A 17,294-nucleotide genomic window follows, 5' to 3' on the forward strand; every position below is an offset into this window, starting at 1 on the left:
ATGTTTTTTTCCCCCTACACTGCAAAACCCCCAAATCTTTACAAGAATATTTCTCTTATTTCTTGTCAAAATGTCTAATTTCTGGTCAAAACTAAACTCTTTCCACTTAAAATAAGACTCATCACTTAAAAATTAACTTGTTTTTATATCATTTTCACTTGTTTCAAACAAATTTTCACTTGAAATAAGTAGAGAAATCTGCCAGTGAAAGCAGGTTTTTTGTGCTTGTAAATAAGAAAGAAAAACTTGCCCCATTATCACATTTTTTAGTGAAAATCTGCTTGAAAGAAGTAAAAAGTGTCTAAAAACAAGCTACTTTTTATGTGATGAGTCTTATTTTAAGTAGAATGAGATTTGTTTTGACTAGAAATAAGACAAATGTTCTTGGTAAGATTTTGAGTTTTTGCAGTGTATCTCAGGCTCATTTAATCCAACTATGAGACAAACTGTAATAAATGTCATAGAACAAGTGCAGTACTCCCTATCACTGAGTCTATTCTTCTTTTTAAACACTTGTTTGGCTTGGAGAATTAGGTCTTAATCAGAATGAAATAAATGTAAATGTTACCAGAATCAAATTAAAAAAAAAAAAAGAAAGATTTTGTGTTCTGTTTGCCACACAATCACCATCATTTGTCATTTTGCATTTATTTGTATGGTCAACAACTTATTCCACTATAATAAAAACTATATGATAACTATACACTGTTTCATTATGTCACTTTTTATATTCATTCCATTCAGCTTGTTCTTTATCTTTTTTATATAATTTTCACATTTGGATTTAACACATTATTTAGAACCAGTATTATTACAAATAAAGTTGACATTAACCCACTACAGGAAACACAGGCTTTTATTTTGCAAAAAAAAAAAGATTAACACAATTCAAAGAGACAACAGTTATTCAAATTTCAAACTATGTGTGTGAGTGTGTGTGTGTGTGTGTGTGTGTGTGTGTGTGTGTGTGAATGTGTGTATATATGAGTTCATGGCTGTAACTCGTAGCCCAGTGGATCGAAGCCTCGGTCCAACAGAGCGAGCGACGACTCCCTCAGCTTCTGCAGGAACCTCCTCAGCTCCTCTTTAGAGAAAACCTGTGGAGATGATGAAGAAAAATGGTGAAGTCTTTTATATTAATCAAACAAACAAAAAATCTGGACTCACAAATATGATAAAACACGCTCTTAACCCTCCTGTTGTCCTTCTGGGTCAAATTGACTCAATCTGTTCCCTTCCTCCATCATTCCTTCTTTCCTTCCTTCTTTCCTCAATCCTTTTTCCCTTCCTTCTTTCCTTCCTTTCTTCCCTTCCTTCCTTCCCTTATTCTTCCTTCCTTGAACAAATCTGTTCCCTCCCTCCATCTTTATTTCCTTCCTTTTTCCCTTCCTTCTTTCCGCAGTCCTTTTCCCCCCTTCCTTCCTTCCTTCTTTTTTGACCCAATCGGTTCCCTCCCTCCATCTTTATTTCCTTCCTTTTTCCCTTCCTCAATCCTTCTTTCCTTCCTTTCTTTCTTCCTTCCCTTCGTCCTTACTTCTTCTTCCTTCCTCTTTTGATCCAATTGGCCTGATCTGTTCCCTATCCCTCCATCTTTCTTTCCTTTTCCCTTCTTCCTTCCTTCTTCTTCCTTCCTTGAACAAATCCGTTTCCTCCCTCCATCTTTATTTCCTTCCTTTTTCCCCCTTCCTTCTTTCCACAATCCTTCTTCCCTCCCTTCCGTCCTTACTTCCTTCCTTCTTTTTTGACCCAATCTGTTCCCTCCCTCCTTCTATATTTCCTTCCGTTTTCCCCTTCTTTCTTTGCCTTTGTCCTTCCTTCCTTCCTTCCCTTCATCCTTACTTCTTCTTCCTTCCTCTTTTGATCCAATTGACCTGATCTGTTCCCTATCCCTCCATCTTTCTTTCCTTTTCCCTTCTTCCTTCCTTGAACAAATCTGTTCCATCTCTCCATCTTTATTTCCTTCCTTCTTTCCACAATCCTTTTTCCCTCCCTTCCTTCCTTCTTTTTTGACCCAATCTGTTCCCTCCCTCCATCTTTCTTTCCTTTTCCCTTCCTTCTTTCCCTTCTTCCTTCCTTGAACAAATCTTTTTCCTCCCTCCATCTTTATTTCCTTCCTTTTTCCCTTCCTTCTTTCCACAATCCTTTTTCCCTTCCTTCCTTCCTTACTTCTTTTTTGACCCAATCTGTTCCCTCCCTCCTTCTATCTTTCCTTCTGTTTTCCCCTTCCTTCTTTCCTTCCATCTTTCCCTTTATCCTTCCATCCTTCTAGTTACCTGGTAGAGACGATGCTGGTCGGAGGAGATGATGTCAGCGAGCCGCAGCGCCTCCTGGTGTCTGGAGGAGTTCTGCAGCACGCTGAGCAGCAGGAAGCTGAGGCGAGGCAGACACAGAGAACGCAGCGCCGCCATCTGGTGGCTGCGCTCTTCGTCCTGCTCCGAATCCTAAAAAACACAACAGGACAAACCGCTTAAAGGGATAGTTCAACATTTTGGCAAATTGGCCCATTGCCATAATCCCTATAGTCATAGCAGTAGGTTCGTTACCTTTAATTGTCGGTGCAAGCTATTTTTAGAACGGTGGAGCAGAGCTGTGAGCTGCTCAGAGCTACGCTACAAAGGCTAATGGGATTTTTTTGGTTTCCCTCATCAAACTCATCAAATACACAATCCAACAACTCCACAACGCTCTGGTGGACAAGTTGTGAGCTGCACATTCACCACGCTATGAGATAATAACACAACGTTACCACACAGAGTTGTTTTAGAGGGAAATTCATGCAAAACCGCTGATGCATGTTGCCTTCAGGGACAGTTTTTCATCAAGCAGCCTCTGCATTTCCCTCTAAAACAACTCTCTCTGGTAACGTTGTGTTATTATCTCATAGCGTGGTGAATGTGCAGGTCACAACTTGTCCACCAGAGCGTTGTGGAGTTGTTGGATTGTGTATTTGATGAGTTTGATGAGGGAAACCAAGAAATCCCATGAGCCTCCGTAGCGTAGCTCTGAGCAGCTCGCGGCTCTGCTCCGCCGTTGTAAAAATAGCTTGCACCGACAATTAAAGGTAACAAACCTACTACTAAGACGGGTCCCTTTAATATCAATTAACAGTTTATCACTAATAGATGGGCACTGGACATAAAAATCCAATAAACTAGTTATTTATTGATACATACACAGTCTCTAGATTAAGAAAATATGATAAAGTTGTTAAGACACTTCTTTATTTTGATATATTTGATTCTCACATATAAGATATATATAATTTTCTGTAGACTTTGTTGCACTGATGTTGTGAATATGTAATTGTCTTGTTCTCACAGAGGAAACAGACTTTGTTTTTTGTTCTTAACGCCTGGAGCTGTGTCGCACAGGAACTGAATTGAGTTCCTGTTTATTTCAACACCAAAACAAAAGTTTTAGTTCCTTCGTTTCTCAAAAAAAGTTTCCTGCAGCTCTGGGAGTTTTCCTGCCATAAACAATAACCTGTCTGTTGTCGACCATCCATCCTCCGTCGACGAACAGCAGCACGTTGTAGATCCTCTCCTTCACGTCTTCGGTCAGGACGTCCAGACGACACGACCAGGAGGACAGCGAGGTCTGACACACAAACAGATAAGAGGTGTGTGTTATACTCATACAGTATTATACTGTTTGTGTGTGTTTATTAGGGGTGTCACGATTTCGATTTTTTATCGAAATCGATCGAAATTACGTCATGGTCTCGAGCATCAAAGTCAAAGAGAGGATAGACGAAAATTATGATAATGTACAGATATAAATATATTTGTTTCAAAACCTTGGGGGCAATTTTGGCCCTGATTTTTGGGGGCATTCTTGGTAAAATTGTTACCTTTATATTGTAAATAAATTATTTAAATGTGACCATAGTGCCTAATGTGATACATTATGGAAATTGCATCACTTATATGTAGCCCATCTTTTGAAATAAGATTTACTGTACAAAATTTGATGAATAAAACCAATGATCGTAGACTAGACTAGTCTGAAAATGGCATAGGCCTCTGTGCTGTAAGAAAAAGAAAAAAAAATCGAGAATCAAATCGAATCGAATCGAGGATTTGGAGAATCGTGACACCCCTAGTGTTTATTGCTGTGTGTGTGTGTGTGTACCTGGTACTCCTTCTCTCTCATCTCATTAGCTACTCTCTCTGTGAACTTTGCTTCGGGAGCCGGCGCTGGTTTCTGAGGGGCAGAGCTGCTGTGGCTGAACCAGTCAGTGAACGCCTCATGAGCTTCCTGCAAGAGATTAGGGAAGACACACTCAGATCAATAATGTTTATTGATACAGTGTCAGCAGCACTCTATTAGCCATTTTCCACTCAAGCGGTTTAAGGAACCCCAAGGCGACGATGCTTCACGGAGCGAAGTGTGATTTAACTCCTCCTTAAGGATCATTTTCACCGCTCTGGTGTTTTATGTGTTTTACAGACTGTGTAAATCTTGGAAGAAAATGAAATCCAATATTACAATTTATGACCTAATATCTGCAAAACTAATGAGATTTTCATCAGTTTAGCATTAATTAACAATTGTTAGCATGTTAGCACATCAATCTAAGCTGATGATCATGGTTAAAGGGATAGTTCACCCAAAATTCAAATTTCAGCAGGGCCCTGTGCAGCACTGCATGTCCATATGACGGTTGCGAACGGAGCTCACTTTTCTTCGTACAAAAAGACACACCAAAAAACATCCAAATACCTCCATAGTGCTCGTCTGTAATGCCCCTCTTGTATTGAAGCCCCAACATGAGAAATTGTTCCGAAAAAAATTAAATAAGTCTATATTTTAAGCTTGTTTGTAGCAGAAGCTCCCAGCACTACAAACAAGCTTAAAACATAGACTTATTTAATTTTTTTCGGAACAATTTCTCATGTTGGGGCTTCAATACAAGAGGGACATTACAGACGAGCACTATGGAGGTATTTGGATGTTTTTTGGTGTGTCTTTTTGGACGAAGAAAAGTGAGCTTCGTTCGCAACCGTCATATGGACATGCAGTGCTGCATGGAGAAATTTGAATTTTGGGTGAACTATCCCTTTAAAACTATATTTCACCTGCTTAACGTCAGTATATTTGCATCATGCAGCAGCAGCTGTTAAGTGTTTATTACCAGGTAGGCTCGGATACACAGGTGTTCCCTGATGGCGTTCTCGTCCTCGGCGGGTAAGGTGGTCTGACCGATCCCGGCCCACTGGCAGCAGATCTCCTTCATCGAGTCCTCGGGCACTTTGGAGAACACGGCCTTGGCTGCGTCGTGTTTCTGCAGAGCTGAGACAGGGAGACAGAAGAAATGCATCTATTTCTCCTACTCCTTTTATCTTTATTATTTACCTTATATTGTCCCAGCTCTATTCACTTTTACATCTCATTTTGTACGACTCCAGTGTGATCACTGTTAACATACATAGCGTTTCCTCATTTTAGTTCAGTCCCTGCTTTTAAATATTCCATGTTTTTTTATTGGGGAAATTTCACATCCATAAATGTCATCATTTAAATAGTTTTTGATTGAAGTTGATTATTATTTTAAGTCTCTTAAGTTAATTACAAATAAGAAATGTAACCAATTATCTGTTGCAACAATTATAATTACAATTCTCATGGGATTACAAGGTCTGTCACCAAGAAATGTATTTATTTTTTTATTTTTTGTTAATTTGATTGTTGTTATGCTGTGATATATGTGTAACTGTACCGTTACTATTGTACGGAAACGTGAGCTTCAATAAATAAGAAGAGTACCCAGAAACTTCCTCATGATGGCGTTGGACTGCTTCAGGGCCTCGGCTCGATGGGCGGGGTCAAACAGCAGCCAGTCGATGATGTCGATCTTCCTTTGGTCCTCCTATCAGAGCAGAGCATGAGTCGTTTGTTTAGTTATTTTAATTTTTAGACTCATTCATGCATTTCCCCTCTTTGCCCCCCCCCCCCCCCCCCCCCGAGGTGAAACAAAACATGGTGATGATGTGTTTGATGTCTGCACCTTTGTCGTTCCCGTCTCCAGCGTCTGGTTGTGGTGAGTGAACTCAGAGTCGTCTCTCTCCCTCACGGTCTCCACCACCAGCTTCGTTATCGCCGCAACATCCAGACCTACGTTAAAAAAAACAGAAATGTTTAATATTTTCTCAGTAATAATATCTGGCCTCACTGTGATGCCCAATTCTAATTTCCATCCCTACCCCTACCCCTACCCCTAGCCCTTAACCCTTGCCCCTTGAAACGGAGCTACAAGGGGTAGGGGTTGAAAGTCAACCCCTACGAATTGGGACACCCCTTCAACAATCACATACGTCATCAGTCGTCTCTGCTGGCTTTCACATAAGCAGACGTGACGAGCTTTTGCCACAAATCCTGTATTCAAAACCATGTTAACTTAATAAAATAAATTTTTTTTTTAATGCAGACTGATCGGTTCATTGTAAAACATTTATTTATTGATTCAAATGTGGTGATTTCTGTACGTAAGCTACAGAGACCCCAGGCAGCGCTGTTCCTCTGTCCAATACACATGAAGCTTCACTTATAATTCAAACAAATTGATGCGACTGCCACAATTGTTAAATTTAATCAATGAGACCAGCATTTATCTCCTAAAAAGAATGTAGCCAGCCGGCGGTAAACTTTTAAAAAGCTGCGGGTAAGTTAATTAGCGATCGTCTTTTCTCCCGGGATGACGACGGAGGTTGGCCGGCTGACGAGCTCTCCGGCCGGGTGGTGTCTCTGTGACGGGCTGCTGATCTGCTCCACAGGCGGAGGCTCCACTGTGGAGCTTCACTTCTCCGAAAAACATCAGAGCAAACGTCGAAACAGCCGTCATATAGGTAAACTAACCGCACATTGGGGATCTAAACAGCTACTTTCTCGCATGAAAAAATATTAAAACTTAACAAAGCGACGTAATAACAGTGCTACAGCGAGAAATAAAACAGCTGACGGTTGCTGCGAGATGCATTCTGGGAAACTTGTCATACCCCTCGGTTTGAACTGTGCCCCTGAAAAATCTCCGTTTGAAGGGCCAGATAGCCCTACCACTTCCCCCTAACCCTCGTCTGAAGCAGAATCGGGACACCACCACCTCACATGAACACGCAAAACGAAGGGGTAGGGCTTTTTGATTTATTGGGATCCTCATTAGCTATGGCAATGCCAAAGCTATTCTTCCTGGGGTCGAAAGGGGGGAATTGGAATTCACCCTGAGTGTTTCGTTATTTTCCTTCTCACCTGCTTCAGTGGCGAGCTGCAGGCAGCGAGGACGGATCTCCGCCTGGGTGACGGTCTCCAGGAAAGCGGCGTACTGAGCGGTGGCGATCTCGGCCGGCAGCTGACCCACGTAGCTCGCCACCAGCTCGGTCTGCTGGTCCCGGATCAGAAGGGAGACGTAGGCCTTCAACACATCCACGCACACTTCCTCCTTCAGAAGAGAGAGGGAGAGAGAAACTGGTCAGTGAAAAGTGAAGACAAACGGCATGTTGTTGCATTCAAAGTCTTGTGTTTTACCTTCAGGGCCAAACCCAGAGAGCGGAAAAACAACACGAGGTGAGTCATGAAGCGCAGCAGGTGGGAGGGGAGGGGCTTAGGAGATGTGAGCCAATCAGAAAGCTCCTCCATCAGGCCTGAGAGAGAAAGAGACATTGGATTCAAGCTGGTGTTATGGAAATAAAAGAAGTTATATTATAATAAATGACTGTAGGGGAAAGAGTGGTTCTCACCATCCAGATCCCCCAGGATGACAAACTTCTGGATGATGTGATAATGTTCTTTTGTCTCTTCCAACACCCTCTGCACACACAAACAGACAGAAAGAAGTTGGATTTATAACCTGGGTTCAGTCATGTGACTTCACCGTTCACATGTCACAGTGTGAGAGTTTCACCTTCGCCTCTGAAGCCTGAAGCTCCTCAAACACTTTCTCCATGGTCCAGCTGAGGAGAGAGACATACGTATATATAATGTTAGAGAAGAATTTCACTTCCCTATGTAGTTTGTGTGGTTAAAGGTCAATCCCTCTGTGTTTATAGTCGTGGTTCTGAAATCTTTTTACATCAAGGAACCCTAAATTGACACAAATTAGACCACGGACCCCCATTGGACAAAATGTTTAAAGCAAACACCAGAAATACACAAATATTTGTTCTGAGACTGAAGAACATTACTTTTTTAGTCAATGTACGTTCAAATTAGGGCTAATAGTGTGAATTTTTGGAAATATTGTAGAGAAATGTCTGAAATAAAGTAAGATTTCCTAAAAAAAAAAAAAATTCTAGAAAAAAAAGCCTATTCTAAAGAAAAACGGAAAAATTTCAACAAAAAAAAAAAGTTTTTAAAAATTTCTAGAAAAAGTGTCAACATTTCTAAAAAATAAATAGTAAAAAAAAAAAATTCTCAAAACAAAAAGTTTAAAAATTCTAGAGAAAAGTGGTAAAAATTTCACAAAAATGTTTTAGAAAGAAGTGATACATTTCTCAAAAATTAAAAAAAATTTAAAAAATCTAGAAAAAGTGGTAAAATTTTATTCTACAAAAAAGAGACAAAGACAATTCTATAAAAAGTGCCCCTGGGAGTCCCCGGACCCAACTTTAAAAACCAGACAGAAAGTTATCTGCCCCAAATTCTTGCCCAGGAACATGGCCAAGGCCGAGGCCAAGTTTCCTCCTTTTTCGTCTCAACTCTCACTATCTGGCGGTTTCCAGACAAAACTTTAGAGTTAGATGATAACGGTCACCGTCACCGGAAAACACACTGTGACGAACCATTGTTGCTCTCCCATCACCTAGCTGGTGTAAATCTTTATCTTGATGTTTATGCACAACAGCCAATAGGACGTCAACACATCAGTAATCTATCGAAAAGAAGTCAGGAAGAAAGTTTGACATTTCTTACAGGCTTGAGCCTTTTTGAGTTTGAGTTTCGTTTCTGGTTCAAGATTTTGACTGAACTCATTTTCAGCTGCAAGAAAATTTCCTCCCTCGTAGCAAAAGACATTACATCACACGACGAAAACTGAGACTCAGGAGTCACTTCCCTAGCAACAGTGAGACCACAAACATTTAACATTAGGCCCTGATGTAAATATTGTCTTGTATCCAAGCCAATACGGTATTTTTGTGTGTATCTGTGTGTGTGTGTGTGTGTGTGTGTGTGTGTGTCGTACTTGGCCTCCAGGTATTCTCGCGGCAGAGTCTCCACTTCCTGGTGAGCCATCCCCGACGACATCAGGTCCTTCTCCACCAGAGAGTCGACCATGACTCTGAAGTACGCCCACACACAGTCCTCCCACGACTCACACACCGCCAGCAGCTGAAACACACACACACACACACTGTTAATGTACATTACATTACATTAAGGACTCTAAACACACAGTAACTTAACACAATAACATCCTCAAGATCTCTACATCATGATGTGCAATTTCATATTTATCGTGGTTTGTGCATACTCTGTTGTTTTCTTTTAATTCATTTATTCTAACACTTAATATTTAAATATAGGATTTTTGTATTTATTGTGGTTGTGTATATTCTGCTGTTTTTCCTTCTAATCTATTTAAACTTCGTCTTGTGTCAGCTTTCTGCTCCCATCTATGGTGTTCGGGTCAGTTTGACCCGAGTCATAAATCAGCTGTAAAACACACTAAAACAATTATTTATCATCCCATTTGTTTCTCATCGCTTGGTTACATTGTTAGGCTTCCTTATGCATGAATAAGTTGGTTTTGCACTTATGATTTCAGTTTTAACTCTCATTATTGTTCTTATCGTAATAACAAGGTCAAAATTTACCCTAAAACCACAAATGTCATAATTTTAACCAGAGCATTTTAGAATTTTGTGAAAAAAGAAAAATAATTGTTTTATTTTGTTTAAATAAAGGTTCCTGACAAAGTCAAAAAGCCTTGATGCTATAAACAATGGGTCACTGTTGACCCAAACACAAGAGAAAGGTTAATAATTCCCTTTGAATGCACCTTTTAGCAGTTGCTTTAAAACCATTTTGTTATCCAGGAGACTGTACAATGACAATAAAGCTCTTGAACTACAGAGTGGGAGCAGAGGTGTTTGTGTTCATCACTTTTAAGCAAAAAGTTAATCAAGTTCAAGCCTCAATGAGACATGAACTTAAACTTGTTTGATTTTATTGTGGCCAAACAGAGGATGGACTTGTAGTTGGAGAATCTCACAGAGATCTGTCCTTTCATTTATTGAACATACAGTGTAACATAAATATAAATATCAACTGATGATATTTACCGGCTTGAGGTTTCCACTCAGGCTGGCGTAGATCGCTCTCTCGTATCTGTTCAACTGCTCCTGAAACGCACACACACACACACACACAGCAGGTGAACACCGACTCCTTCCTCTGTTTGTCGAACTTCATGCTTTTTTCCTGTGTTTGTGTGTGTTGTTTTGTGTTGTGTGTTGTTGTTGTACCTCCTCAGCCATCCTCCAGCAGCAGGCCTTCCAGATCCCTCTCTGAGGGTTTCCTTCAACCGGCTGCAGCTCCAGACTTCCTGCAGAGACACAAGGACATGTTGGGACACAGTCTGAGACGGTGTTGTGTGGAGACGATGAGTGGAAATGTGACATCAGGATGTTGTAAATGAGGAAATTATGCAAATTTTAACTGCAGGAGGTGAATTCATCAGCTCTAATGAGAAGTGCAGTTGTCAAATTTACTTATAATCAACTGATATTCAGTCATCGACTTAACGGCAGAAATTAAAACTCGAGGCTGTTGTCGAGACGAGACCAGACGAGACCAGACAGAAAGAAGCTCAGAGAGGTTACCTGAGGTCATGTTGGGATCATGGTACAGTTTCCAGCCTTCCAGAGTCGCTGCTCTCCAGGCCTGACCACAGCGTTTACACAGCCTCTGGGCCTAAACATACACACACAAGCTGAAATGACTGTGGGTCCAGACAGGAAGTGAGACATTCCCCATAATCCAGACACACTGAGTGCAGGGAACTGTTAGAGGACAAACTAATCCTTGTATTCAGAGCTGATGGTTGTCATTAATTTGGGTGTACTGGCCCTTTAAATACAGTATGAACCACTGTCTGTCTCTCTACCTCCTCCGTCATCCCGGCTCTGATCAGTGTGAACAGGTTCTTCAGCAGCCGGGCGTCGTCCTCTCGGTCCAGGTCGGCCAGGGGGCGCTGCTGCCGGAACGGAGCGTCTGGGTCCTGGATGAACACACACACACACAAATACACACACACATTATTATATTTCTTTTTTTTTTTTTATTGAAACGCTAGGAAATGAGGAGGTGTGTTGTCATGGTAAATCGGCCTCACCAGTTCAGTGACCAGAGGGACGGTGAAAGCAGCGCCGCTCTTCCTCCTCATCTTCAGCGCATGGAGCGTGTTCTCCCTGCGACACACACACACACACACAGCATGAACTCACTGAATCATTTTTTTTTAATATTGTAGAGAAATCTCAAAAAGAAAGTGGTAAGATTTAAAAAAAAGTTTAAAAAAGTTTAAAAAAAAGTTTTTAAAAAGTTTAAAAAAGTTTTTAAAAAATTATAGAAAAAGTTCTCAAAACGAAAAGAGAAATATGGAAAAAATTATAGAAAAAGTGTTAAGATTTCTAAAAAAAAATTCTTAAAAAAGTGGTAAAATTTCTCAAAAAATAAATACGGTACATAAATAAATAAAAAATAACACACACACACCTGTACTGTAGATGTAATGTTCAAACACTCACCAGCAGACGTTTTTGGCGTAGTACTCGATATTATCAGAAAAATCTCCAATCTGATCCTTGGCGATGCACTCCAGCCAGTCAACCACCAGCTGCAAAACATACAGAGATGTGTGTTTTTTATTTTATCTTTGTTTGTTTTTAACATGTTTCTATTGGAGAAAACATTTTTTCTTTTTTCTTTTGACTCTGTCATAAATCTTGTGAGCACCTGGTCGTGTCCATTTTATGGTAAATTGTTGTTCTTTTTAGTTCCAGATTAACGGCGCTAACGGATAAAACGGTGCATTGAGACCCGTCTGTAACCGATGCATCAGTTTGTTCTGCAGCATCAGTTTCTGAAGGTCTGGAGAGAGTTCTCATCAGAGCTTTTCCTCATCATGAGACGCCTCTAGTGTGACACCTTGGTGATGAGAAACCTTTTTATATATTTGGACTAAACCATCTGATATTACTTTGCACTGACAGGGGACAGGATGACTTTCTAAACACTGACAGACTCCAGCTGCTTTCTTGTCTTTCCAAACCTTTTTGCACCTCCTCATTTTCTTCACGTGTTCAATACTTATCTCCTGTGTCATTTCACTTTATTACACATTACTTAACTTTAATTTATGGACATAAATGTTTGGATTTCTTTGTCTATGTGCATTACTCGGGTTGTTGGCGACATCTGGTGAAAATTTCATGTCAATAGCTCGATTAGAAATATATTTTCTGAGAAAAATGTTGACGCGTTCAATACTTATTTTCCCCACTGTATATACATATGTACAGTATGTATATTTTTTTTAAGAATAAAATAAAATAGAAAAAGGGAAAAAGTTGATATTCAAGACAATACAAGTAGTCTAAGATCAAGCACTAAGCACTGAGAACTGGATTTATTCCAATCAATTTTGTCTTCAAGTCTAGAAGTATGTATACTCTGAAAAACTGTGTGTGTGTTACCTGACTCTGTCGTATGACGGCGTCGCGCTGAAAAAGCTGCTCCACCACAACTTTCTCACTCTCACTGGGAACCTATGAAGACACAAACACAGTTAACTCACAGATCAATCAGAGATAAAAACTAAAAGTCCTGCATCGTTCCTCTTTAACGTGTGTGTTTTACATTGGGACTCCTTCAGGTGGTGACGATTACAGAGAGAGAAATCTGCATCTACTCCATTAAAGCAGATGAGAATGAGTCAGAATGTGGAATTATGAAGAGAATAATTGATGTTGTTTAACTATTGAGAAAGTGAGCGCAGCCTGAATAATTGATCGATTATTAGAGCCTGATGAGCTACGTGACTCCTGCATGGCAACTGACTGGCTGTTAACAGATGTCTGTGCTGTGCTGTGAATGTTTCCACTGCCCCCAAGTGGCCAAAAGGAGGAATCAATTATTGCAGTTTTGTGAGTGTGTTGTTGTTGTCACTCACCACCATGTCTGTCATGAGGTCGTCCTCCAGCGCCAACTGGACCCGATCCCTGCAGAGACAAGAGACGAGGGATCAGAGACGAGAGGACACACAGACAGACAGACAGGTCAGGGTACCCTCTCGTTTCTTGAAATCGTTTTCCAGGACATTTTCAGCTGCTACAATCTGACAGACGTTAGTTTTTATGCCATACACTGATTCATCCCGTCCCATTCATGCTTTGGATAAGTGTTCTTTTCGTCAATGGTACCTTATTTTGTACATTTAATCAGTTTGTTTCTGTGTTTATTCTTCTCTCTCCCAGAGATCTGATTTAAAGATGTGCAGTCTATGGCTCTAATTTATGAAATAGGCAAGGCAAGGCAATTTTATTTGTATAGCCCGTTTTTACAAACAGTTTGTCTCAAAGGGCTTCACATGACATCATAACAACATCCTCTGCCCTTAGACCCTCACATCCACTGTGATAATAATCTCTTAAATGCTCAGAAATTATGACAAATTTATCATAGAACAGCACAAACATGTTTTTTTTTTGGAAACAAAATCCTTAGCAGAGTTTGAAAAAGTCAAATAGAGCTCTGGTAGCCGATGACAACTCAAGCTTTTCCAGGACTGGAATTGGTCAATCATTTTCCAGGTTTTACAGATTTTCAAGGACGCGTGGGAACCCTGCAGGTGGACAGACAGACAGACAGACAGACAGTCAGTCAGTCAGTCAGGTGAGGACCACAGGTACCTGTAGAGGGAGGTGACGAGTCTCCAGGTGCAGTTCTCCTGCTGCAGCAGCCAGCGGACGCCGGCCGTTTTACTGTTCTGACCGGCTCTGAGGACGACGGACTGCAGCACGTCCACCTGGAAAACCACGAGCAGAGTTATCAGTTCCCCAATGTGTGCGTTTTCATTTTCATTTCATTATTGATTTATTCCATTCATGGTTTACATACTTCACATTGTCACCATAAATGAAAAGGAGCAGGATGAAGAAAAACCTATAGTACCTGCCCCTCTCTATTGTTATAATTGCATTGGCTTACTATCAACACCAATATTATACTCTATTTCAAAGAATAAAAGATGATAAAACATGTAATAATAACAAGAAAACAAACAAGCAAAATAGCAGTGGACACCGCTCGTATATTTATCTTTTCCCTTCTTTATCTCTTTCTCTTTCTTCTTTTTTGTTTTTTGAATTCTTTGACAGCCTCGTTTTTACACCTTTTTCTTTCTTTTTTTTGTGGATCAGGGGAAAAATCTCAGCTCTCACGTTGCCATGGTTTCTGAATAATTTGCATAGATATTGGAGAGATTTGTTTCTTGTAAGTAACGTTTGTGTGTGTGTGTGTGTGTGTGTGTGATGTTCAGTTCGATGATGATCCTGTGTTTGGTCTATATTTGCTTTCACGTAACAAAACGAGCTGTTTGATTGACAGTTTCCTAATAAAGATCAAGACATTAGACAACAACAACAACAACAACAACAACAACACAACCCACCTTGTCCTGACAGAGCGCCTGATAATCCTCCAGCAGCTCAAACACGGCAGAGGAAGAGTGTTTCAGGAAAGATGTGAGGAACTCTGGGAAAAGACTGGCAGCCGCTGGAAAGAAAAAAAAAAGATCAGACACAGGAGCGTTAACAAACAGGAGTAACTGTAAACTAACGCTGCTGCAGGACGACGTGGGTGTGTTTGTTTCTCTCACAGGCCTCTCCGGGGTCGTCCTCCTTCAGCAGAGCCGAGCTCAGGTTGGTGATGTCGTCGGTGAAGAAGCTGGTGTTCTCCATCCCCGACACCGGGGACGTGTACATGCTGTTGGTCCAGTCGCTGTCGTCCAGGTTCTACACACAAACATGAAACATTATAAATTAAAGGGATAGTTCAGCTTTTTGGCAAATTCTCCTATGACCATAATCCCTATAGTCATAGCAGTAGGTTTATTACCTATAATTATCGGTGCATGTTGTTTTGAGATCGACGGGGCAGAGACGTGAGCTGCTCAGGTCTCCTGTCCCTCATCAAACTCATCAAATACACAATCCAACAACTCCAAAACTCTCTGGTGGACAAGTTGTGACCTGCACATTCACCACTCTATGAAATAATCATGTAACATTACGAGACAGAGTTGTTTTAGAGGCAAATGCAGCCGGAACTACATTCAAGACACGGCTGCTGCTGGGCGGAGGGATTTCAAAAGCAAAAGAAGTTCAGAGTATTTGCTTCATGTGTCGTAATGTTACATAATTATACATGATTATTTCATAGCGTGGTGAATGTGCAGGTCACAAGTTGTTGGATTGTGTATTTAATGAGTTTGATGAGGGACAGGGGACCTGTACCGTTCACCTCCATTGTGTTCACTGAGCAGCTCACGTCTCTGCCCCGCTGATCTCAAAACAACATGCACCAATAATTAAAGGTGATGAACCTACTGCTATGACTATAGGGACTATAGGGATAGTACTTAATAAAGTACTATCTATCTATCTATCTATCTATCTATCTATCTATCTATCTATCTATCTATCTATCTATCATGGTGAGAGGAGGATCTGACTAAATGTTGAACTGTCCCTTTAAGGATTTTTCATTTCAAGTGTTAGGTAGAATCAAGTCTCTGAGTGTGTTATTGCTTCTCACCATACTGGTGAGTGCATTCCTGGGTGTGTGCGTGTATCGAGGCGTTCGACCTCCAGGAGCCAAAATGGAGGAAACATCTGGAACTCTGGGAGTCACTGAGAAAGAGAGAAAGAGGGGTGAGACATGAGACGTCGTATCAGCTGATGACCGTGTGTGTGTGTGCTTATGTGTGTGTCCTACCAGCTTGTCTGTAGAGCGAAGCAGGAGTTGCCCTCAGCATGGAGCGGGCTGGTGTTACCGAGGCAACGACAGGGCTGACGCTGCCAGGTGATGGGACTAAAACCAGCAATCAGGAAAACAACAAGGGAAGAAAAATCCTAGGTGCACATATCAGAGCATACACACACACACACACACACACTATACATACATACTACACTGCAATTTCCCAGCTTGGGATCAATAAAGTCTATCTATCTATCTATCTATCTATCTATCTATCTATCTATCTATCTATCTGTAAGGAAACCATGTACTCCAGGATACAAGCCACTTTCTTCCTCCTCCTGCGGGCAGCGATGGTCACCTCGTCATCTCGGACCACAGGAGAGGGCAGCTCTGCCCCCCTGCACAACAAAACAAGCAACACACATATAATAATTACATATCTGCATCAGAATCTGACACAAAACAGTCATGCAAAGCAAAACCTTTGCCCCAAAACCTAAGCAATTAGGGCCAGTCTGGAGCCCTGAAACCCTAAAGATACTGAATTTATAATGACTATGTAAAATGCTTGCATGCACCAAGTATTTAGCATCCATGCCTGAAAAATAAAATTGCTCATCCAAATAGATATAATTAGTTTAGATAGATAGATAGATAGATAGATAGATAGATAGATAGATAGATAGATAGATAGATAGATAGATAGATAGATAGATAGATAATGAATCAAACAAGAAACATCCCAATCCATACACAACCAAAACAACAGATTAATAAACACATGGTTCAGGAGTAGCATAAATACTTAAAGTGTAATAGTGTAAATAGTGATATATTTTAAACTCAGGAGTATTTGCAGTGTGGTAACTGAGAACTTTTATAACAACATGACACAAACTCTGCAGTATTAGCCTGTTAGCATCTCCATTCACTGTGAACGGCGGCGTTAGCAGGATTAGCATCGTTAGCCCGCAGCTAGCACAGTTAACTAACCCGGTGCGGGCCGTTGGCTGGTTAAATAACCGTACGAATTAGTTAATACGCGTAAAAGCTTATTAATGTCATTATATAGTGAAAATCAGGCGTATTTATTTACCAATCCATGGTAGTGAACTGTCAATTCCCGCTTCACGAGGTTTAGTGTGTCCTAATTTTTCTTCTACGTCTTGTCTATTTCCGGCGGTCTGCTGCTGACTAGCGCCACCGCCACGGATGGAAGATAACTGCGATTACTGCACTGGTGTGTGATCAATTCATTCATTTTAACAAGAATATTGACTGTTATGAACATGTTTACGTATTTTTTTCAACTATTT

The 17,294-nt window shown here is 40.7% G+C and overlaps 1 protein-coding gene across 1 annotated transcript; it reads right to left on the reverse strand.

Moving 5' to 3' along the window:
- Positions 1–838: 838 nt before the first annotated feature.
- nup107 (nucleoporin 107) lies at positions 839–17,182 on the reverse strand. The gene is made up of 27 exons (XM_085768742.1): positions 17,075–17,182; positions 16,297–16,376; positions 15,991–16,086; positions 15,811–15,905; positions 14,873–15,008; positions 14,666–14,769; positions 13,905–14,020; positions 13,166–13,214; positions 12,690–12,761; positions 11,742–11,830; positions 11,327–11,402; positions 11,099–11,212; positions 10,815–10,905; positions 10,458–10,537; positions 10,275–10,334; positions 9,176–9,321; positions 7,898–7,946; positions 7,734–7,803; positions 7,522–7,637; positions 7,246–7,435; positions 6,008–6,114; positions 5,767–5,869; positions 5,135–5,292; positions 4,132–4,257; positions 3,484–3,597; positions 2,274–2,441; positions 839–1,097 (listed from the first exon to the last, which is right to left on the reverse strand). The coding sequence occupies exons 1-27, from the start codon at positions 17,080–17,082 to the stop codon at positions 990–992; spliced, it is 2,721 nt and encodes a 906-aa protein (XP_085624868.1). The 5' UTR covers positions 17,083–17,182; the 3' UTR covers positions 839–989.
- Between the last annotated feature and the right edge of the window lie 112 nt (positions 17,183–17,294).

The sequence above is a fragment of the Trachurus japonicus genome, chromosome 23 (assembly GCF_045865225.1).
Source record: "Trachurus japonicus isolate A0001 chromosome 23, Traja_1.0".
Classification (NCBI taxonomy): domain Eukaryota; kingdom Metazoa; phylum Chordata; class Actinopteri; order Carangiformes; family Carangidae; genus Trachurus; species Trachurus japonicus.

What these genes read in the sequence shown, in the direction of transcription:
- nup107 (XM_085768742.1), bottom strand. An exon ending in TTCGCTCTACAGACAAGCTG is followed by an intron (nt 15,906 to 15,990) that starts GTAGGACACACA and finishes TCTCTTTCTCAG; the next exon opens with TGACTCCCAGAGTTCCAGAT. An exon ending in GGATGGTCGACAACAGACAG is followed by an intron (nt 2,442 to 3,483) that starts GTTATTGTTTAT and finishes TGTGTTTTTTAG; the next exon opens with GATTCGGAGCAGGACGAAGA.